Here is a 25,061-nt window from a genome sequence, read left to right as displayed (position 1 = left end):
ACGACATTCAATAATCCATAACATGGGAGACAAAGCAAAGGGTATAAATACACAGAGCAAACAAGGCACTAACGAGACACAGGTGAAAATAATTACATAAGGCAGAGACAGAAACAAGGGCTGTGAACATAATACAAACAAGGAAACACAAACAGAAACATACATGAGGGGCGTGACCAAAACAGCGCAAACACGGAACAAAACCAAAGGCTGTGTTCGAAATAGTCTACTACATACTACTGGCGTACTGATCGAGCCCCAAATCAGTATGTCGTATGCAGTATGTGACCAAAACGAAAATTTCCAGTACGCGAAACATACCCGGATGACCTACTACTTCCGCAAAATATTCCAGTACGCAAACAGAGCTATCTTCGTGGTGTACTGCATCCCATCATGCAACGCTACATTCACGTGACCCCGTAGTGTGCTTTGCTTTTGTCGCATACTGGAAACTGTACTGCATACTACTACGAGGACCAGTATGCAGTATCCAGTATATACTGAGTCCAGTATGCAGTATCCAGTATGTAGTAGTCTATTTCGAACGCAGCCAAAAACTAAGACACGAGGGGCGTTGCCGTGGGAACTACAACACTAAGGAGAAGGCGATCACAACACATTTACAGAGGGACAAGACAGGGACAGAGAAGGGGGGTGAGAGATACAGATAGAGGGGCTGACAGAGAAACTAGTCACCACACTTTGGTCACAGAAATGGGGAGATACATAAACTGCTGGCTGTCCAGAGAGAGCTGACAGATTGAAAGCATTGAGGTGGAAGTCACTGTGAGAGCCTTGAGCTTGAGACACTTTCTCCTCCACTATGAAAAATTCTGAGGTATTCAGCAAAATTTCACAAAAGAATGTAAGAGTATACCAAATGATGAAATTCTTTCACAGCCTAAAAAGTTACACATTTTCATTGATGAAAGAAGCACAGCACATCTTATGTGCATACACAAAATATGTGGCGTCACAGCCTGCAAGACAGTGAGACACACTCCAGAGGAACATTCTGAAAAAGCTCTAGAAAAACACTCTCTACTAGTACATCCACCACACCCATCACTGCATATAACAATCTCTGTCCAATTAATATTCTTACTGCTAATATTACTGATTTTATCTAGTTTATTATAATTGTGTGTGAGAGAGATAGAGAGACGACATCAGACGGTGAGACATATAAACAGAGGAAGACAGACAAAGAGAGAGAGTCACAAAGAGTTCAGTGTACGGTTTCTAGCAGTTAGCGGTACACATCAGAACTGGTTACATATCACATAGTCCTGTTTCTCCTCTGTACTTGGCTGTATAAGAACATGCAATATCTAAGTATATTGTAATTATTCATTATTTATAATAATTATTTATTAGTTTTGTATATAAAATCACTGATTTGTTTCCCATTAGTTAGTAATTATGAGCTAGTGTTTCACTGTAGACATTTCCAAGTAGACATGTTTGTGTTTGTCATTTCTGCCTCTGTCTGTGATTCTGTTCATCATCACTCCTCCTTCCTCAGTCCAGCCTACCTTCTCAGTCCATCTTTGACCACGGCTGACTCACTCGTCTTTTTCCATCCATCCATACATCCATTCCTCCAACCCCCTATCCATCCATCCCTCCATTCACCCACACATTCACTCATCTCTCTGTCCTTTCATCTCTCCATCCATGAGATGCCCTCTTTTTCTCGAGCGCCCTTCACTGTCTGACCTCCAGATGGCAGCGCCGCGGGAGAGAGAGGGTGATGGAGAGAAAATTAAAAGTACAGGGGTGTGAGAAAAGTGAGAGGAACAGCACGAAGGCACCGGGAGGGGGTTGGGGGGGGGGGGGGGGGGGGCAGGGAAGAAGAACAGCGCTAAAAATAGGGCCGAGATGGAAAGAACGAAAAAATGCTCATCAGAGCAAGAGGCTATTCGGAGAGAACACACACCCTGCCATCTCACTCCAAACAAGACACCACGCAAGCTGACAGATACTTTCCGTTGTGTGTGTGTATTTGAGTGTGTCTGTGTGTGTGTGCACTTGTGTGTGTCTGTGCATGTGCTCGTGTGTTTATGTGAGAGACAAAAAAGAGAGAGCAAAGAAAGAGGAATAGTGAGGGAGAGAAATAAAACGAGAGGTACAGAGAGAACAACAGATCTTGCAGCATAAGTGGTGAACATGTTTCATAACGCACGTTCCAGTAAGGGCCAGTATCACATAGAGCAGTAAGGGCCAGTATCACATAGAGCAGTAAGGGCCAGTATCACATAGAGCAGTAAGGGCCAGTATCACATAGAGCAGTAAGGGCCAGTATCACATAGAGCAGTAAGGGCCAGTATCACATAGAGCAGTAAGGGCCAGTATCACATAGAGCAGTAAGGGCCAGTATCACATAGAGCAGTAAGGGCCAGTATCACATAGAGCAGTAAGGGCCAGTATCACATAGATCAGTAAGGGCCAGTATCACATAGAGCAGTAAGGGTCAGCATCACATAGAGCAGTAAGGGTCAGCATCACATAGAGCAGTAAGGGTCAGCATCACATAGAGCACTAAGGGTCAACATCGCATGGACCAGTAAGGGTCAGTATCACATGGACCAGTAAGGGTCAGTATCGCATGGACCAGTAAGGGTCAGTATCGCATGGACCAGTAAAGGTCAGTATCACATGGAGCAGTAAGGGTCAGTATCGCATGGACCAGTCAAGGTCAGTATCACATGGACCAGTAGAGGTCAGTATCACATAGAGCAGTAAGGGTCAGTATCGCATGGACCAGTAAAGGTCAGTATCCCATGGACCAGTAAAGGTCAGTATCACATGGACCAGTAAGGGTCAGTATCCCATGGAGCAGTAAGGGTCAGTATCACATAGAGCAGTAAGGGTCAGTATCACATAGAGCAGTAAAGGTCAGTATCACATAGAGCAGTAAGGGTCAGTATCGCATGGACCAGTAAGGGTCAGTATCACATGGACCAGTAAGGGTCAGTATCGCATGGACCAGTAAAGGTCAGTATCACATGGAGCAGTAAGGGTCAGTATCCCATGGACCAGTAAAGGTCAGTATCACATGGAGCAGTAAGGGTCAGTATCCCATGGACCAGTAAAGGTCAGTATCACATGGAGCAGTAAGGGTCAGTATCACATGTAGCACTGTCAGCATGGGCTGCCCTGTGAGCATTGTGTGGGTCCTGCACAGCGTCAGATGGGTGACGCAGACGTAGACGCAGACACAGACGCAGACACAGACGCAGACGTAGACGCAGACGCAGATGCAGACGCAGATGCAGACGCAGGCTGCAAACGTGCATCACACACCAAGATGAAGTGGTAGCGTAAAGCTCCGCAATACAGCAGTAACCTAGCAAGGTTACACACACACTCACACACACACACACACACACACACCAATGTGAAACAAGGACCTGGAAGTTCGGGGCGATTAGAGAGAAGAGAGAGTGCTTCAGACGCACACTTTGTGCAAGTTTTCCAAGCCAGACATTTCAGCATGCAACCAAAGCTGATATGCATTTACAGTTCTGTACAGACGTCCTGTAGTCACGGCTGCCTTCCCGGTTCCAGTGTGAACATAATGGAGATGAAAGCAACAGCATATTACATAAGTGACCCTTCTCTACCTCTCTGTGATTCAGTCCTAGCGTTCACACAGACCAGCAGCAACCAGATTCAGCTAGAGTGTTCACACAAACAAACCAGATTCTGCAATAGTGCTCGCAGAGACGAGTAACATCCAGATATAGATACACCGTTCTCTTCAATGAGGATAAACCATATTCTGCTATAGGATTCACACAGGCAAAGAGCACCAAGATTCAGTTAGAGTGTTCACAAAGACGAGAAGCAACCACATTCATTTATAGTGTTCAACACGACAAGAATCAACCATGTACACAACTACATCCTGATGACTGACAAGCAGCAACTAGATTCAGCTGGAGTATTCACACAGACCAACACCAACCAGATTCAGCTGGAGTATTCACACAGACCAGCACCAACCAGATTCAGCTGGACTATTCACACAGACCAGTAGCAACCAGATTCAGCTGGAGTATTCACACAGATATGGAGCTATTATAGTGTCACCAGAACCTGAACCTGAAATCATTATCACTTGAAAAAACAGTCTGTAAAATCCTCGCAGGTATGCAAAAATTCGAGTTAAAATTCAGGTTCAGGTCGAAATTCAGGTTCGGGTCGCAATTCAGGTTCGGGTCGCAATTCAGGTTCGGGTCAAAATTCAGGTTCGGGTCGTAATTCAGGTTCGGGTCGAAATTCAGGTTCGGGTCGTAATTCAGGTTCGGGTCGAAATTCAGGTTTGGGTTGAAATTCAGGTTCAGGTTGAAATGCGATTCATCCGGGATACGTAGGATGAGCAAACAAACTCAGAGCTAATCGAACTGCATCTGGCCAATCACAAAACATATCAGAGGTCATTAAGAGGCGCGTCTTTCTGCTAAATTTCCTGTAAGAGTGCGGTCCCTGTTTGGCGTGTAAGTAGCATGTAAGCCAGGGACGGACTGGCCATCGGGCATACCGGGCATTTTCCCGGTGGGCCGACGTGCTATTTGGGCCGACAGTCCTGACACTTTTTTATCTATTTATATATTGGTCTGACCGGCCCATAAAACAAGTAGATCAGTGGGCCCATTCAGATGGAGGCAGGCTGATTGACACTGGTCTGGCTAATCACATTAACACACCTTTCGCGATGCTCCTGCTGCCTGCATAATGCATTTGGCAAAAAAAAGTCAGCGCGAGAGTTTACCGGTCCTTAAACACGCTGGTATGCAGCCCATTGGTTATTTTCTTTACTGACACAGAGCTGTACCAATCATATCATCAAACACCCCCTCCTCCATGCGCCGGTGCGTAGTGCAATCTAACATTAATGTATAACGTATGTGAGTATCTGAGATGGAGAAAAAGCGCAAAGGAGGTGCAGAGAAACTACGACAAAAAAGAAGCTTGAACTTCAAGTAAACGCTGCCAAATGTATAAAAATTACTCAAATGTTTGCCACAGCAGGACCTTCATCAGCTCCCGTGGCCGATGACAGTGGTGGCGGTGGCCAGTGGACAGAAACATGTACTGAACGTGCGGTAAGCCTGACTCCTTTCAGAGCAGCTATAAATGAGTAGGGTTAAGCAACCAAACCCTTTGCCAAATCTGATAAATTGATAAAACATCAATAAAATCATTTTGGCTAATGTTCTATGGCCGAGTTAGTTTGTATTGTAAATGCAAAAGGTAAAATAAGTGAATAACGTCCTTACCTCTATTATAAGACTTTGTGTACACTGACTATGAGAAAATAAGCCTATTTTAGTACTTTTATGTCTTCCATTCTGAACTAAATAGTCTTAAATGTGAGAACACTTTTAAAACCTCCATTCACCAACAAAAACAGTACTAAGTCACTCAGCAGGCAGCATTCTATTTTCATTATTATACTATTAATATTTGTGGGGTGAGTAGTAGGCTAGGCTAAGGCTATGCTTGGTAGGAAGGGGAAATGTTTGGTAGCTTTTATGGAGGTGTTTAGGGACAATGTACAGAAATTAAAGGAAATTACACTTTTTAAAATGGTAATTTTGTTTATTGCCTGTGCCATATGCCAATGCTGCTGTGTGCCTCTTCACAAATCTTCATAAATCCAGTATTTCTAGGTGTATTTTTAAAGCCACCATTCAATTAAACTGAGTTACTGGGCAGTTTTCTGATTTTGTTATTAGGCCATTGATTGTTTAACTTGTAAGCCTAGGTTTAGCTACTTTTTCGCCTGGATGTGTTTGGGGGCATTTAGCCTAGCTGGCTAAAGAAAATGTAGGCTCTAATTAAAGAAAATCTTATTTTTTACAATGACAATTTTTTTTGCCAGTATTATGCCAATGCAGCTGTGTGTCTGTTTTTCTGATAAAACAACAATAATTAATTCCTTATGTTGAGATAAAAAAAAAAACATACATTCATTCTTTTGACTGGGTAAGTTCACAATTTATTGAGTACTACTCTTGGAAGAGTTAGCATCTGATCCTTTATTTTTCATCTCTATTCTTTCTTTCTCTTGTCTTCCTCCCTGAAACACATAGGCACACCCAGTTGGATGAATGCTGCATTCATTACTGTGATGGAGTGGTTCAATATGCATTTTCATACTGTTAATAAACAAAACTTTTTGAAAGTATTTAATGATTTAAAAATTATTTAATTTCACTCTCACTAATTCCTGTAAACTCATGGCATGGCTTAGGGTACATGGTTTTAAAGAGTGTAAACTGTTGGTATACACATTCAAAAAACTGAAAAGTGTGAAAAGCGTTATCGAGTGTGAGTGGGCCGGTCTGGTCCAAAAATGCCAGGGCCGATTTTTTGTCCCAGTCTGCCCCTGCTCATAACATAAAGTTGAGTTCATGTGCAAGTTTGCTAGGAGTGACGCATTTAAAGTTTGGACCCTGTTCTACACATTATCTGTGAGGTATGGTGCTAGGGCATTTGTGTTTATTTTTTATTTTTTGCCACATTTTGTAGTTTTCACGGTGTCAAATTTCGGTGGCGAAAGGAGGAGAGAATAAAGATACACCAGTCGAAGCTCCGAGCATTGTTTGTGTGATTAATCCAAGTGGTCCGCTACACGGATGACTAAAGCGAACATACCAGAGAACGAGTACAGATAAACACGAAAACACTCAAACTTACCCATGCACAGTGGCGTGCACAATTAGACCCCAACTCTGCCCTTTATCAACGAAAGTGCCCTTTTGAAACTTCGTTTTTTATTATTATCATTTTACTGAGGTCGGTTTGAAATGATCTTTTGAAAACCTGAGCGATTAAAAACAATGCCCTGAAATGCGCCACCACCTCACACACACCCCACCTCTCTATTCCTTTGTCACACCAGATGCGCTGCAGCAACAGTTCAGTTCAACGAGTGGAAGGAAGCGTCTTCAGCACAGCACACACGCTCACAGATAGACTTCTTCTCCCGTCCCCACCAGCCAGGTCACATACACATCAAGTCAAATCGTACCGTTTGCCCCCTAAGCCCAACGTGAAATCATTTTGTTGTGCAGTAAAATGTCTCATACAGCACCAAACTACTAAGCATTTTTAGCCGATGGTCACCTGATAAACTAGTCGCATTAGCCCAAATCAGTGATAGATAACGTGAGGACGACCACATACAAATAATTAAGGTAGAGTTAGCAAATCTATGTGTTAAGCTGAACGTTTTCTGTTGTATACGTTTTGTTAGGCAACATAAATTAACACATTCATTTGTGAAAGAAGAAACGGGAAGTTCCCCATTACCTGTGAAAAATGTCCATCTGCATTCGTGTAATGACAACACTCAGTAGCCTATAACTCCTTCTCGTACTTTTTGGTCTTTTTACTGTCTTAATTGTAGGCTTATATTAATTTACTAATTGCAAAATATATGCAACAATGCCTGCAGACAGTGGAGGGTAAACAGAAGTTAACTGAAGGACAATGACTATAGTTAATATTGGATATGGATTTTATCAGTTGGCGGTGTGACTTTTTCCATTGAAAACTCACGTTTAGAGAATGTTACTAATAAAAGTCAAATTTCATTCAACATGCGCTTGTAATTTTTTTTTATAATGAATTGTTCCACGTGCGCTAAAAAGTGCCCCCCCTTCCCCCCAGCACTTGCCCCCCAAAATGTCTGTGCACGCCACTGCCCATGCACACACCACATACTCTCATACAGAACACATACTCTTTAACGATAATGTCGAATTTAGATTAGTGGTAGACAATGAGTGGCAGTAGCCGCTCGGTGGTTGATGGCTGATGCTGCGGTGTTACGTGAACTGTGGATTTTGGGGAGGTTGTTTTCTCTTTCGGTTAATTTTGGTTTAACAGGTGGATTGCCTCGGTACGGGTGGATTCTGTCGGCCAATCGAAGATCGTGATTTGGATGAGGGGGAGGATATTCGGCTTCATAATCTGCATGACGGAGTTGCTGGAAGTTGCCGGGAGGCGACGCGAGCATTTATTGCCTTTACGGTTATGTGTGTGACTTTTGAGAAACTGTAGCTCATGATTCTCATGTGAGAGGTGAGGGTTTGTGCGATAGCTTTTGTCATGAATTGTCATGAATAGCGTTGTGAAAATCGCCACCATGGAGTAAGAACGTAGTAGCATGCGCACAATTATATAGACACCCATCCAGGGATGTTTTATAAGAAACACCAGTATAGAGGCGGGCACCGTGTATGTATGTTTGTTTGAGATTATCGTCGTAGATATATTTTCTTTATTTATGTTAGTAAGGTGTGAGTCTTGCTTTGTTAACTTAGTGTAGTATATTTTGTTTGTTTCTTTTCTTTGGTGCCGTCTACTGCTCCTTTCCTTGGTTGGTTTATGGTCAATCGTGTATTTTTGTACGTACGTGTCTGTTCAGTGTTTTGCTGCGTAGAAAAGGCTCTTCTACCCATTACCACTCTGCAGTAAAGAGTTTTCTTACGTATCCGTCTGGTTTTCGCGTTCTTCTTTAATTTCATCTTGTCCACTACGCACATGCTACTACCCCACACCCCAAACCTAGACCCATGACATCGTGGGGTCGTAACAGACGTAATCTAGACTAACAATATAAACCAATACAAAGCGAAATATACTACAAATTGCATAAATACTAAATGCGATGCCATTCGCTCGCAGAGGTTTAAATGACGCTGATGGCGTGTAGGAACATTCACTGATAACCATACGGGTCATTATCATTATAAAGTGCCTTTCAAGGTCCCAGTCAGAATCACACATTTATTTTCAATTTAATGTAAAATAATGATGTTTTGAGTTTTTATTACAAATGTATAATCATTAACACATATATCTATACTATATTTACCATCTTGGAGTTATTTTTTATTAATTTGTACTATTTTCTTTAAGTGTGTGTAGGCGATTTTGCCATGTCCCTCTCACAATAGTGGGAGCAACTATGAGTATAATAAGTCATTAAATTAAACAAAATTAAAATTATTTTTTTATGGTCTTATTATTATTGACAAGAACTTTCATAAATGGGTAATTCTAGTAGTTTCCAACAGATATTTAATATAAATATTAAGTATTTAATACATGTCCCTCAAATCAGTGTCCACCCTGTCATTATGTTGTAACTGGCCTTTTAATGCGGTAGCTGATGTCATCTGTGACATCACGACCACCAATTTGATGATCTTCAGTGATGGCTGACACATATGACCCCTTATCAGTAAGTATTTACACCTTAATTTCACAATTTTCTTCATATTGTCTTTCTTGTTGCATGGTGTCGAGCTTAACATGTCCACCCTATCATGGAGAAATATTTTAAAATATTATTATTTTTCAAAATTTTTAAATATTGTCATATTTATTTTGAGGTCACCTTCACTACTGCTAACTCTGCTAGCTAAGGGGCCCCCATGTGCTTAGCAATTGCAAATTTTAGCTGAAAATGTCCACCCTATCATTGTCCACCCTGTCATTAATACTTCCCTGATAGGGTGGACATGATGCATGACAGGGGGGACAGGTGGATAGTTTTTTGACAATGATGACAATAATAATGTAATAAAATAACATTATACACACCTCTTGTTAACAATAACAATTAAAGTCAGACTGCTGGTTTAAGGGTGTCCTGCATCTGTTTTAGTTGTGAGTGAAAGAGGAGCTGAAATAGCAAAACGCTACCGGGAGTGCCGTGATGCTGACCCTGACAGAAGAAGACAGTATCTTGAAAAAGAGAGGGCCAGGTGGAAGAAGGACAGAGAGACTAGAAAGAAAAAGGGGATTGATGAGCTGAGTGAGCGAGAGAAGAGGGCAAAAAGAAAGAAGTGGAGAGAGGCAAAAAAGCAGCCAGAGCAAAGTCCAGGGCCATAGTTTTGGTTTTGTCAGAGACACCACCCAGCACTCCTGAAACTCAGCCCCAGCACTCCTGAAACTCAGCCCCAGCACTCCTGAAACTCAGCCCCAGCACTCCTGAAACTCAGCCCCAGCACTCCTGAAACTCAGCCCCAGCACTCCTGAAACTCAGCCCCAGCACTCCTGAAACTCAGCCCCAGCCAGGGCCCTCCAGGTTAGAAGTTGTTAAGTTAGTAAGAGATTAAGTATTTTTCATTACATCTCAAATATAATGAGAGGAAGGTGGGAGGGGAGAGTACAGAAGGGAACAGGTGCAGAGATGGAAACCTGGCTCCTTGGCCAATGCTGCGTGCGGGCAACTTGTGTGAACATTTGCCCAAGAGTGGGTGTAAGGCACATTAAGTCTTAGTTCTCTCTAGTTTTGTGCCCCCTATGTTTTACAGCACATACACACTTAAAGCCCAATACATCCTCCAGGTATACCAGGCATACCTCCTCCCCACCATACACATAGTTTATATTGCCCAACACGTGGTACATTTCTGCCGACATTTTCTTTCGGAAAGTTTTAGCAATTCTGCAATTTAACCACTATAGCACTTTAAATCACCCCCCCCCCCCTCCCAAAAAAAACGGAAAGGTAATGAAATGAGTGCAGGAGAGGAGGGAGTAAGGTATGTACAGAAAGGTAAAGTCATGATATAAAAAATTGATCTGTTTAAAGAAAATCATTATAATTATCTTTTTGTTTTCCAGACAAAGACGCAGAGGGGAAAGTATGCGAAGGAGTGCAAAGAAGAAACTGGAAATTAAGATCGCTGAATTGGAGGCAATCCTGTTGAGTAGGCCTACGCTAGATGTTTTTTGATGTTCTGTTTTGATGTTCTGTTGAGAAGCATATGTGTTCTGATGTTGGTGTATGAATTAACTGAGTACAGTTTATACCTAACTCATCCTTTTTAATGTTTTTCTGTACTTAATGAATTGCATTTGTCCACCCTGTCATGTAATTTTCCACCCTGTCAAATTTAAGTTTAATGAAAAAAACTAAATATGTATTGAATATAAAGTAACCCTGTGTGTGATTTCCTGATGTCCAAATGATGACCAAACAAAACCATTAAAAAGTTTTGCTAGTTACATTTGTTTTTGTCATTTTATTTTAAAAACAATGAAGACCTATGGCCATCGCTGTAGATGGGCTGTAATTTTATTCTAATTTTAGTATTTCCCAAAGAATTTTCCCATTATCTGAAATGTATTAACTAGAAGGGGACACAAGACCTTTCTGAAAAGGTATGTTTTATTATAATTATTTAATAAAAAACATATAGCTGAAGCTTACATTTGTCCCTGACAGGGTGGACATATTTTGCAATATGCCCATATTTTGACATTCTGTATTTAATTTATAAAAAGTGTTTAAGCTTGACCAATATGTATTTTTAACACTCAAGGGGCAGCTTAATAACATGATTATAAAATGAAAGGGGAAATCTTACCTTTTTCTTATCGAAATTACAATGTCTCAAAGGCACTTTATAATGATAATGACCCACACATCTATAATAATAAACCCTTTAAATTTAGTGCTGTCGTTAACGGTCTACCACTGTAGATTCACGTACCCTCCTATAATCTTAATTCGACGTATTCTGAACTAGTAATATAGAGCTGTCTAGCTGGATGTTGGCTAGTATTTCACTCAACATAATTTTTAAACAAAAGTTATGAACCATCTTCATTTCAACAAATGGCGATTCGGAGCTCGTCGGGATGATTTTAAGCGAGTGGCCGATACGCAGAGTCACCCAAGAGTCTTTAGATGTCTGTCAGCAGAGGCAGGCGGCGTTTCTGGACAACGGAGACCACAGTCACGCAGCACTGGTCACACTAAGTGCCACGATTATGTGGCAGCTGCCACAAGGTGCCATTTCTGGGTGGCACAGTGGTCACTTTCGTGCTGCTTACATGCTACTTACACGCCAAACAGGGACCGCACTCTTACAGGAAATTTAGCAGAAAGACGTGCCTCTTAATGACCTCTGATATGTTTTGTGATTGGCCAGATGCAGTTCGATTAGCTCTGAGTTTGTTTGCTCATCCTACGTATCCCGGATGAACCGCATTTCAACCTGAATTTCGACCCGAACCTGAATTACGACCCGAACCTGAATTTCGACCCGAACCTGAATTGCGACCCGAACCTGAATTTTGACCTGAACCTGAATTTTAACTCGAATTTTTGCATACCTGCGAGGATTTTACAGACTGTTTTTTCAAGTGATAATGATTTCAGGTTCAGGTTCTGGTGACACTATAATAGCTCCATACACAGACCAGTAGCAACCAGATTCAGCTGGAGTATTCACACAGACCAGTAGCAACCAGATTCAGCTGGAGTATTCACACAGACCAGTAGCAACCATATTCAGCTGGAGTATTCACACAGACCAGTAGCAACCAGATTCAGCTGGAGTATTCATTCACACAGACCAGTAGCAACCAGATTCAGCTGGAGTATTCACACAGACCAGTAGCAACCAGATTCAGCTGGAGTATTCATTCACACAGACCAGCAGCAACCAGATTCAGCTGGAGTATTCATTCACACAGACCAGCACCAACCAGATTCAGCTGGAGTATTCATTCACACAGACCAGTAGGAACCAGATTCAGCTGGAGTATTCATTCACACAGACCAGTAGCAACCAGATTCAGCTGGAGTATTCATCCACACAGACCAGTAGCAACCAGATGGTCCTTTTCCACACTGCAACCAAACCAGGTCAATGACCAGATGACCAGTGTCACCCTCTCGCTGATACAGTCTTAAACCAGACCAGCAAGCTTCTGTGTGGACACTCATGTGAAAAGTTTGTGGATGGATTCAGTTTATCCTATGAAACTCTTCCAACACCATTAAACAGCAGAAAATAGATGCTAATCCAAATATATCAAATAAGAGTTAATTCATAATAATGTATATTTTGACAAGATTAAGTGTGTGTGTCTATGGCATATGGTTTGGTTTGTGTGTGTGTGTGTGTGTGTGTGTGTGTGTGTGTGTGTGTGTGTGTGTGTGTGTTATTGAGGCAGCCGTGCTGATGAAGTAATCCAGTCTTACCTGGGGGCGTCAAAAGTGTCATAGGATCCCACAGTGTAATGGCGGAAAAGTCTCTTGGTTTTCTCACTACGGCTCTCTGAAACACACACACACAATGCCTGCCACATGATCACTGTCTGTGGAGTGTGTGTTTCATGTGTTTAAGTGAAATGGAGTTTTTTTTCCATGATCTGACTCCCATGACTCCATTTCCCAGAATACTGTACTGTGGTTACCTGGCGTGATGTAAGGCAGCTATAGCAAAGTGAGGGTTGGGCTTTCCCCGCCCCCTCACTCTCTGCCCCCTCACTCTCTGCCACCTCACTCTCCGCCCCCTCACTCCCTGCCCCCTCACTCTCTGCCACCTCACTCTCCGCCCCCTCACTCCCTGCCCCCTCACTCTCTGCCACCTCACTCTCCGCCCCCTCACTCCCCGCCCCCTCACTCTCCGCCCCCTCACTCTCCGCATCTGCTGACTATTAAGTCCATGGTGGACCAGCAGTGGGAAATGTGAGGAATCTGTGACTAAAACCACAGTGTCACAGCAGGGCTGTGGAGGTGAAACCATGGCATCACAGCGTCTGTTTGGCTGTGCCACCAGGGGGAGCCAGTAAGTCCTGAGCCTGAAACCAGTAGCCGTTAGGCATGCTCCTCTGACCACAGGGCTCTAGCAACCCAGCCAACCCAGTAATTATCAGCCAATGAGGAACTCTGAAGGTATGTCCATGTGAAATGTATTAAATGTGCTAGTTAAAGGTTTGTAGTAGGATTGAGTTGAAGTGTATCAGATAAAATGTGTATATGTTAAGACACCATTCCATGGAGTGTTTATGTGTGTTTATGTGTTTTTCATTCTATGTGCTTGTGTGCTTGAGTATATATGTCTGTGTGGTTGTGTGTGTGTATATGTGTGTTTGTATGTTTGCGTGTGTTTGAGTGTGTGTGTGTGTGTGTGTGTCTCACCTGAGCGGTGGTCCAGGCCTCGAGGTGCTACTTCCTCCACACAGTCTGATGGGAACCAGCCAGTGCGACCTCTCACAGTGCCCTCCCAGTACCCGCCCTCTCCAATACTCAGCACTGAGATGGACAGAGAGAGAGACTGTACGTTTGTGTGCGTCTGTGTGTGTGTGTGTGAGTAGATCCCACCTCATAAACATACACACACACACACACACACACATACAGCCATAACTCATACCAGCCTCATTTGTAGGTGTGTTTGTCCTGCATGCCCCCCCACCACACACACACACACACACACACGCACGCCCACACACACACACGCACGCACACGCACTTCCCTCTTGCACATACACACACGTACACTCACAGGCAGACATATAAATCCAGGCAATAATGCATATCACAGTCATGTAGTCCTAACAAACACATGCACATCTACGCATAATACACACCCTTCTGTTCCCTCCCTCACACACACAACCACACTCATGAGGTCTTGCATTGATTCTAACATTTCTGCATAAATAAGAACCTTAACCCAAACCCAAGCCCTGTCTGTGACTGCCAGGAAAAAAAGAATGACATTTTCCCACCTAAAGGGAGCTGTGTATAGCAGTATAGAAGTAAATTAATTCACACACGTGCATGCATACACACACACACACACACACACACACACACACACACACACACAGTGTGTTTTGCATCTGCATGCTTCGTATACACACACACCCAAAAACATTACACACACACACACACACACACACACACACACACACACACTCAGACATCCCCCCAACACACACGCGCATATTCACAGACATACCAACACTTGTCACCAGAATACATACATAGACAACGTTTATCCACACCTGAGGGAAACATACAGAGACACAGAGACAGACATTTATTAACCCATTCATGGCTCACCCCTGCATAGCACTCAAAACACAATGCCCCCTTAGTTCACACACACACGCACACACGTATACACACCAATCACACACATGCACACATACACACACATACACACACATGCGCGCGCATGCCTGCACACACACACACGCACACACCTACGTGCACACACACTCAAACAAACACACAAACACACATACAGACACACACACATATACACACACATACCTTTGACTTTGTCTCCCTTGTTGAAGCTGATCTCACGCTCACCCTGAGCTGAATGTGAGCGTGTGGCCACAAACACTCGCCCAGGAACAGCACTGTACAAACGTCTCCTCTGTCCCACAGATACACCCTGGACATTGATAGAAGTCGGGCTGTGCACACACACACACACGCACGCACACACACGCGCATATGCAAATACACATGCACACGCACACACACACAAATGCACATACACACAGACACGAACAAATACATGCACAAACATACAAACACATTCATACACACAATTATACTCATACAAACACACAAACATGCACAAATTGTCACACGTACACATATGTGCATGAACATACACACACAAATTCATGAACACACACACAAATACATGAACACACACACACACACACATATATATAACAAAAACACATATACACAGGCATGCATACACATTCAAAATCACACACACAAACATATGTATGAAACATATGCCCCCCCACACACACATACATACACAGACACACAGAACACAATACACTAATTTCTGTCATTATATCACTTGATGGCATCGTGAACATATATAAAATATGTATAAAAGCTGACAAACAGAAAGATCCTGTGTTGCTAAAGTGTGAACAGCAGCTCTGTGGCCCGAGTGTTTGTTCCAGCAGAGCCCTCAGCGTGCCTGCAGGCTCCGCTCTGAGTCCCAGCACAGCTGCTCAGCTCAACGGCTGAATCACTCTCTGGGGAAGGGGCTTGTTACTCTGTGGGCTTGTTACACTGTGATGGGTAAGAATAATCACATACAGAACCACACAGAGCAACATGTCTTCAAAGTTCCAGCTCTCCAACCAACACACTGGCACATTCTCTACACACTCTACATTAACACAGTTAACACTCTACATTAACACAGCCTGTAATAACACATAAAGTCTACATGAACACATAGCACTAGCACATAACACAATATACATTAAAACACACCCTGCACTAACACATGTCTACATTAACACACCTTGCACTATCACATAACACAGTCTATATTAACACACTCTGCACTAACACTTGACACAGTTTAAATTAACACACCCTGCACTGGCATAACCAGCATTAACATATTCAGCACTAACACCTCCTGCAAAAACATTCCCTGCACTAAAACACTATGTACAAAATACAGAGAACTATATGCATTAACACCTTGTATTGTGCACATTCTACAGTAACAGTGTGCACAAACATTCTACAGTGACACAGTGTGCACAAACATTATACAGTAACACAGTATGCACTAACATTCTACAGTAACAGTGTGCACAAACATTCTACAGTAACACAGTATGCACTAACATTCTACAGTAACAGTGTGCACTAACATTCTACAGTAACACAGTATGCACTAACATTCTACAGTAACAGTGTGCACTAACATTCTACAGTAACACAGTATGCACTAACTTTCTACAGTGACACAGCATGCACTAACATTCTACAGTAACAGTGTGCACAAACATTCTACAGTAACACAATGTGCATCAACATAGTCCCCAACTACCCAGTGTGCACCAGTAACACATTGTGCAGTAACACATTGTGCACTAAAACACTGAGTAGTAAGTGTGCACCACTAACACATCATACTGTTACAGTGTGCAGTAATAAATTCTACAGTAACAGTATGCACTAACACCTATTAACAGCAGTAATACGATGTGTATGTGCTACTGTTCCAGTAGTCAAGAGAAGGATTTTATAAGCACAGAATGCTGTTAATACTTATGTGTGGTATAATGTGATATTAGTGGGTATATCAATTAATATTTCATTTGGTTTCATTTTTATATGTGTAGATGGAGATCCTGATCAATCCTCAGATCTGACACTGCGGGCTACACCTCTGCATGTGGTACCTCACACTACTGCGCTGGGTGTGTCTAGAAACACAATCTCCGCATTTATACATTAGATTGGCCTAATTCAATTTCTAATTCATTTTCTAATTCAATTTGTTTTGCTTGTTCTGTGGATCTGTAATGTAGCTAACTAACGGCTGCATAACAGTCGACCGGAGGGTCGTGGGTTCGATTCCCAGACCTGAGGCCATGACTGAGGTGCCCCTGAGCAAGACCCTTAACCCTCAATTGCTCACTTGTATAAAAAATTAGATAAAAATGTAAGTCGCTCTGGATAAGGGTGTATGCCATAAATGTAAATAAAAGTCTAACTTTCTAATTTTTTTAATTGAAGTGTTTATGTAGCAGAGGAAGTTGGGAATGTGACTGATAACAGGGACTAACTGAGTATATAAATGAGTATATTTAAACACATCCATTCAAACAATCAACAACTCAAAGTTACTATATCTACATGACTGATAAGGCTGTTTACTGAAACACATGTGACTTTAGGGGTATCGAGACCCACTTGATGGTGATGCAATGATTCCATGAGCTGTGATACTCCAGTTACATCATCAGTGTAAGTCTCATTAATGCAGCTGTACAGGCAGCGAGGGCACTGTGTGTGGTTCTCTTACCCTTGTCTGCCCCGGGCCTGCCTGCTGCGGTCGTCTCTGTCTCCTGCCCGGCCACGGGACGGCGAACGCGTTCGAGCCCCACGGGGACTGCTGGAACTGCGCAGAGTGCCACCATGTTTCAGACCCTAAAACACACACACACACACACACACACACACACACACACACACACACACACACACACACACACACACACACAGTGTCACATATGTTAAATGCTTAAGTACAACACACTCTTGACCCTTAACCTTAAGCTCAGGGTCTGAATAGATTTCGCTTGTTTTTTATTTATTTTGTTATTTTTCTTACCTCTGCGGGGGAAAGGTTTTATGTCCCAACAAGTCAATAAACACACATACACACACCTGCACAGAGACGATGTTGGACCCAGCAGCATTGGGAAAGGCCATCCAGTCGGGGAGGTTCATGCTGTTGTCACTGTTGGCCCGTAGGAAGGGGTGTGGATGTGGCAAGGCAAGCGTACGTGCACTCTCACGCCTCTGGGGGGCGTACTTGGGTGACTCCAAAAATGGTACTGACGGACAAATGTTACAAAATAGCAATGAGCCATGAGAAAAGATTTTGAAGCTGTTATTGCTACGCTACATTTTGGTGCTATAGTGATTTTCAGAGGGAGAGATACTGGGAGAGAGTGAGGCAGAGTGAGAGAGATGAGAGGAAGGTGGAGAAAGATGGAGAGAGGGAGATGGAGAGAGAGAGTGGGAGATGGAGACAGTGAGAGAGGGAGATAGAGAGAGTGAGAGAGGGAGGTGTAGAGAGAGGGTGAGTTAAAGAGTCTGAACTGAGCGAGACTTACCTACATCTTCCTCCCGATGGTTTTTAATGATCTCGCCCAGCTCAAAATGGCCAGACATGACAGCCACCTAGAAAACACACACACACACACGCACACGCACACACACACACGCACACACACACACACGCACACACACACACGCACACACTGTCCAACTGGTGTGTCCTAATGTTGCAACAACACGTTGCAGTAATGCAACATAAGCACTGTTCAGAGCACCATTAGGTCCAGCACCAAGACTCCCAGTACTTCCTCGTCCATGACTGTAGTTCTCTGGAGTTCTCATGCCTGAGCCACACTCCACCTCCCAGCATCCCTCCTGCTGCGTTCGGGGTTCTGCATGCGTACCTGGAAAGGGCTCTGCCCACTGTTGTTCTTGACGTCCTTATTGGCTCCTCGGTACAGCAGGATGCGTGCACAGCTCTCCTGAATGGCCCAATCAAAGAGCAACAGGCGCGCTGGTTAAACATAATAACCCTCATTCAAAAACTCTGTACATCATGCATCTGCCCTTCTAGTCCACTCTAAGCTACAGCCCACTCTAGAAGTACAGTCCACTGTAGAGTACAGCCCACTCTAAACTACAGTCTACTCTAGAGTACAATCCACTCTAAACTATAGTCTACTCTAGAGTACAGCCCACTCTAAACTACAGTCTACTCTAGAGTACAATCCACTCTAAATTACAGTCCACTCTAGAATACAGCCCACTGTAGAGTACAGCCCACTCTAAACTACAGTCTACTCTAGAGTACAGCCCACTCTAAACTACAGTTTATTCTAGAGTACAGTCCACTCTAAACTACAGTCTACTCTAGAGTACAGCCCACTATAAACTACAGTCTACTCTAGAGTACAGCCCACTCTAAACTACAGTCTACTCTAGAGTACAGCCCACTCTAAACTACAGTCTATTCTAGAGTACAGTTCACTCTAAACTACAGTCTACTCTAGAATACAGCCCACTCTAAACTATAGTCTACTCTAGAGTACAGCCCACTCTAAACTACAGTCTACTCTAGAGTACAACCCACTCTAAACTACAATCCACTCTAGAGTACAACCCACTGAAAAAAAAAGAAAAAAGTATATAAAATTCCTCTGCCTGAAAACACACCCTGGACAGTTGACAAACACTTGCATACTCCAGACAGTAAGATCTGGACTCTGGATCTTATTCTAGAGCCATAAGCACAAGGTTCTGTACCTTGTTGTATAAAGCGCAGATGTGCAGGGCAGTGTTTCCTGAGGCGTTCATGGAGGAGGAGTCAGCACCGTAGAACAGCAGGTGCTCCAGATGTTGGGAGTTGCCATTCTGACAGGCCTGTCGAGGAGATGAGCATGGGGAGGAGTGGGGAGGAGGGACAGGGGGAAGAGGAGAAGGGAGAGGAAGGAGAGGGGGGGGAGGGGAGGGAGAGGAGAGGGGCAAGGGAGAGGGAAGAGAGAGAGGGGGAGAGGGAGGGGAGGAGAGGAGAGAGAGGGGAGGAGAGGGGCAGGGGCGGGGGGGCAGAGGAGAGGGAGGAGAGGGGAGGAAAGGGAGGAGAGGGGCAGCGGAGAGGGAGGAGAGGGGGAGGGGAGGGCAGGAGGGGGTGGAGAGGGGGAGGGGAGGAGAGAGGGACGTAAATGCAACAAGAGAGAGAAGGAGGAAAGGTACATGTTATACCTTATCATAACATTGACATCTTTATTAATTAACACAACTGTGAAAGTGGTAGGCAGAGAGGTCACTGTAGAGTCAAAAATTGGCAAGGGAAGACATATGCACACACACACACACACACACACACACACACACACACACACACACACACACACACACACACACACACACACACACAGAAATACACACAACAACACAACCATACACACACACACACACACACACTCACCCCACACCCATACACACAGACAGACATACACACACCCACATACCCATACAGACACCCATACACACACACAGACACACACACACACGCTCATACACACACACACCTACACCCACACACGTACTCATACAAATTCATTTACACTTGCACTGACACTCAGAATTACATCACAAAGAGAGTCAGACAAGGCACTGGACAACCTGTGACCCCGACACGCTCAAAGTGCTTCAGTAAGACTCCCCGCCCCAGCTGACTCTGCACTATGGAACTATGTTCGGGTTCTACACAAGTTCCTCATTTTCTAGAAAAATTCTGGGTGTTCTAATAACAATAAAAACATGAAAATACAGAAACACACAACCATATTTAACCACGCAAAACTACACTCACATACAATAACATACAAAACAAAACATTGCTCAACCACACTCACGCACACCCAAATGCAGTGGTGCCCACACCTTTTCAGCTTGCGAGCTACTTATAAGATGACCAAGTCAAAATGATCTACCTACAATAAAAATGCAAAACAAATGTATTTCTTCTATATTATCATAATTTGTTATTATTATTATTATTATTACAATTTAATATTGTGTACTGTTTCTTTCCTTTTAGGATAAATAAGGTATTTTATTTATTTAATTGTAGCGAGAAACACTCGCAGTCTGCAAAATCCTTCCAAAGTTTCTGGGTTAAATCCTCGGCAGTGGTTTCAGAGCACAGTGTGACTGTATTCCTCGATAGCTGGACAGCTTTGACTGAAGATAATATTTGAGATTTGTTTTTAAAGTCTCGGAACAAGGAATCAGCGGATTCAACAAATGCCTCTTTTATCATCTCCATTGGAAGGACGTCTTGTGTTTAACAATGAAGTGACACTCGAAATGATGCTTGAACAGTCCGAAAATGCTGCTCCACGTTTCCCTTCTTTGGAATAGCAACGGCACACTGACAGATGAGGCAAACGCACTTATAGTTATGACATAGTGAAATATAGTGAAACAAATCTTCCTCCCATTCTGTATGAAGTGGTAGGTTTTAGGCTTCTTACTCTGACCAGCTACGGCACTCATTTTTATACCCTTTGTTGCATTTAGTTTAAATAAATTGGAGGCTAGCTACGCAACAAGCTAACAAGTTCGTGCGGTTTAACGCGCATGCGTAGGGTGTCAAAAGTTCAGACGTCCGATTGGCTACTCTGTATGTCAATCAAAAGACAACCGTCAGTGCAGATGGATGATAGCCTGTCATTCATCTCTTTTTGTCATTCATCCCCTACTTTTTAATGTCATGCGATCTACCTACACTTCCTTCGCGATCGACCAGTAGATCGTGATCGACGTATTGAGCACCCCTGCCCAAATGCATTGAACCACAGTCAAACATGGGAGAAACAAAACTACACTCAACTGTACAAAACAACATACAGTACAACCACACTAAGCAACATCACATCACACAAACACATGCTACCACATTTAATCATACACAACCACACAAAACCACACACAAGCACACTCAACCACACAAACACACACAGCCATGGCCTGGTGAAAGTGGCTATGAGGATGGTCTTGTACCTCTCAGTTTTCTTCTCCGTGTGAAGTGATGGAGTGATTGGGTGGCTGGAAGGATGGAGGGATGGTGAAGAGAGAGAGGGGAAGAGAGAGACAGGCAGAGATACATAAAAGGACAAATAAACAAATTTAACATGGATGCAGATCTATGCACGGCACACACACACACACACACACACACACACACACACACACACACACACACACACACACACACACACACACACACACACGTATGTACAACAGGTACCTGGTGAGTCTCATCCCAGCCATTCTCATCACGGATTCCCAGCTTGGCTCTGTGATAGAGCAGGGTTTCACAACAGGAGGTGTCGCCCCCTGTCAGCACAGTGTGGTATAGCGGCGTCAGTCCACGCCTGTCCTTGTAGTCTGGAGACGCCCCCAGAGACAGCAGAGTCTACCACAGGAACATGACAGAGGTTGAGAGTATGTATCTTTATATGTATTAGCATGTGTTTAACTGTGTGTGTAAGCACATGTGTGTGTGTGTGTGTGTGTGTGTGTGTGTGTGTGTGTGTGTGTGTGTGTGTGTGTGTGTGTGTTACCAGTAGAGCGGTGTGTGCGTGAGCTCGGACAGCCTTGTGGAGGGATGTGAGTCCATCTTTGGCCCTGAAATCGATGTGAGCTCCTCCCATCACCAGAACCCTGATCCCCTCCCCCGCCCCGGGCTCACACTGAACTGCCAGCGTGAGGGGGGTCTCTGCACACGCACATACACGCATGCACACACATACAAACACACACATACAAACACCCAAGCATTTGAGTTAGTGATGTTACGTACTTTACAAGGAGGTAGAGCCCCACAGTTATGGTAATTAGCACTGATCCCTCCCTGGGATCATTGCTGCCACCCACTGGTGACATGAGGCAGTGCAATCCTCAGTGGATGGCTGGGCTCTGATATGACACGAGACTGACATCCTCGCAGCTATAACAGCAGGGCTGTGACAGCACTGAGCGGACAACCCGTGAAACAAAACCATCACTCTCTTAGTTCAGTCACTGCACCGCTCTACGCCAAAAGGCCTGACAGCATTCGCCCCTGGCCAGCTGTTTACAGCAAACAAACAGATACGAGATTAACAAGCGTATTGAACTCAGCCGAGCCTTGTCGTGCCAGTTCAGACTAGCTTTCGTTCCTTTGCTGGACCTCATTGCAAGGCCTGTCAGATAAACACAAGGGTTACAGTGGAGATTCCACAACTACTAACGGCACCTCTCCTCCTCACCTGAGAGTGCTGATCAAAACAGCTCAGTCTGAACTTCATCCTGTTTTGAGTTAGTATCCCAGCAGGGGGCGTTCTTCTAAAGGTTAAGCTCACCAGGGTGCACCATGTCACTAGGCGAGTGTTCTATGTAAATTCAGAGCAGGCAGAATGCAGGGGAATGGAAGTCTAGCTTGATATATGATTAAACCAGTGAAGACCAGACAGAGAAATGAGTCATGTGTAAACACACAGATGTGGAGTGCTCCCAAAAATCATTAATGCATATTTATGTTGATTGTATGCACATAAATATTCAAGCATTTGTGTGTGGGTTAGCATGGGTGATGATTTTGTTAATTGAAGAAACGTTCTGTTCAAAATCAATTGTTTTAACGAGTATTCCCCTAAAATCAGCCAGGTTATCCTGAAGAGTTCTGGAATGTGCGCAATTCCAAATGTACTTCCAGGGTTGGTGTAAACTACAGGTAGAACTGGGATGTTGCAATTGTGACATCATAAATGGAATTCCAAATTCTCTGAACACATTCCAAACACATTCCAAACAGTCCCCATCAAATCACAAAATGATTTAGATGCTTATATATCTGATAATGTAGCAGTGCTTGTGGTTCTTGACAATTCTTTATTTCAGTTCTATTATATTTTGCTTGTTTTTGCTACTGTCACCTTTTGTTTATTCTGAGAATATGATGTATTAATGAGTCATCATAATGTCATCAAGCCATCAACCCACTGCTGCACAAACAGTGAAGTCCTCACTGATTCCATTCCAACGATTTAGAATCTAATGATTAAGATTTTAAACTACAGACATTTCTTGGGCTGGCCTTCATTGAACCCCTAACTGTGAGCAGGGTGGAGAAGGGGGCACTTTCTGACCTCCTGTGTCTGGATCATGAAAGTTGGGGTCGAGCCCTTTGTCCAGAAATTTGGCTACTTTTTCCACAGCTCCTGTTTGGATGTAGTCCATGAACTTCTTCAGACTGGCCTGCAGGGGGAGACAGAGACAGCAGCACATCAGGTCAGGCACTGCGCTCAGAATAGTTCACCAATGCTCCGGGGACCAACTATTGTAGATTTTTTGCTTAATCAAGCAAGCAAATTCATTCACACACACTCACACACACACTCACACACACATGTGCACACACTCACACGCACACACATAGAGGCATGACACAATTAAGCAATGAATGTTTGAACAAATTCCCTCTTGGGAACATAACGGTCCAAAGCTGAACACACACGCACGCACACACACGCACACACACGCACACACACACACACACACACACACACACACACACACACACACAAAGTTCTATAGCTCTTCCCAGTCCAAACAGACAGGATGCTGAGTACCTTGGTGTGCAGCTTGGCAAGCTGTTTCTCGTCGAGGTTTGTCTGCTTGTACACTCTGGTCTTGTAGCGAAACTGTTTCAGACAGAGAGAGAAATGAAACACAATGAGTACACAGAGGGACTAGACGAGACACAGGGCAGGACACAGAGAACAGCTCTGAGAGACACACAGGGCAGGACACAGAGGACAGATCTCAGAGACACATGGGGCAGGATACACAGGACAGCTCTGAGACACATGGGGCAGGACACAGAGGACAGCTCTGACAGATACACAGGCAGGACACAGAGGACAGCTCTGGGACACACACAGGCAGGACATAAAGGACAGCTCTGACAGATACACAGGCAGGACACAGACAACATCTCTGAGAGATACACAGGCAGGACACAGAGGAGAGCTCTGAGAGACACATGGGGCAGGACACAGAGGACAGCTCTGAGAGTTACATGGGGCAGGACACAGAGGACAGATCTGAGAGATACACAGGCAGGACAAAGAGGACAGCTCTGAGA

At 43.8% G+C, this 25,061-nt stretch overlaps 1 protein-coding gene across 2 annotated transcripts in view; it reads right to left on the bottom strand.

Annotated features, from left to right (window-relative positions):
• The window catches only part of shank1 (SH3 and multiple ankyrin repeat domains 1), a 113,756-nt gene that overhangs the window by 39,116 nt on the left and 49,579 nt on the right, over nucleotides 1-25,061 (bottom strand). Inside the window, exons 5-16 of one of the 2 annotated variants that reach the window (XM_076996572.1) lie at nucleotides 24,547-24,618; nucleotides 24,064-24,172; nucleotides 22,498-22,652; nucleotides 22,182-22,349; nucleotides 19,673-19,789; nucleotides 18,814-18,891; nucleotides 18,466-18,532; nucleotides 18,014-18,183; nucleotides 17,649-17,773; nucleotides 15,113-15,261; nucleotides 13,970-14,083; nucleotides 13,028-13,103 (exon numbers count right to left, since the gene is read on the bottom strand). In XM_076996572.1, coding sequence (XP_076852687.1) covers nucleotides 13,028-13,103; nucleotides 13,970-14,083; nucleotides 15,113-15,261; nucleotides 17,649-17,773; nucleotides 18,014-18,183; nucleotides 18,466-18,532; nucleotides 18,814-18,891; nucleotides 19,673-19,789; nucleotides 22,182-22,349; nucleotides 22,498-22,652; nucleotides 24,064-24,172; nucleotides 24,547-24,618 — 1,400 coding nt within the window. Of the gene's footprint in view, nucleotides 1-13,027; nucleotides 13,104-13,969; nucleotides 14,084-15,112; nucleotides 15,262-17,648; nucleotides 17,774-18,013; nucleotides 18,184-18,465; nucleotides 18,533-18,813; nucleotides 18,892-19,672; nucleotides 19,790-21,934; nucleotides 21,975-22,181; nucleotides 22,350-22,497; nucleotides 22,653-24,063; nucleotides 24,173-24,546; nucleotides 24,619-25,061 lie in introns of those variants that run through there. The other variant, XM_076996573.1, reaches the window with a different exon arrangement.

The sequence above is a fragment of the Brachyhypopomus gauderio genome, chromosome 2, assembly GCF_052324685.1.
Source record: "Brachyhypopomus gauderio isolate BG-103 chromosome 2, BGAUD_0.2, whole genome shotgun sequence".
NCBI classification, from domain to species: domain Eukaryota; kingdom Metazoa; phylum Chordata; class Actinopteri; order Gymnotiformes; family Hypopomidae; genus Brachyhypopomus; species Brachyhypopomus gauderio.
This window is presented reverse-complemented; position numbering and strand designations above follow the sequence as displayed.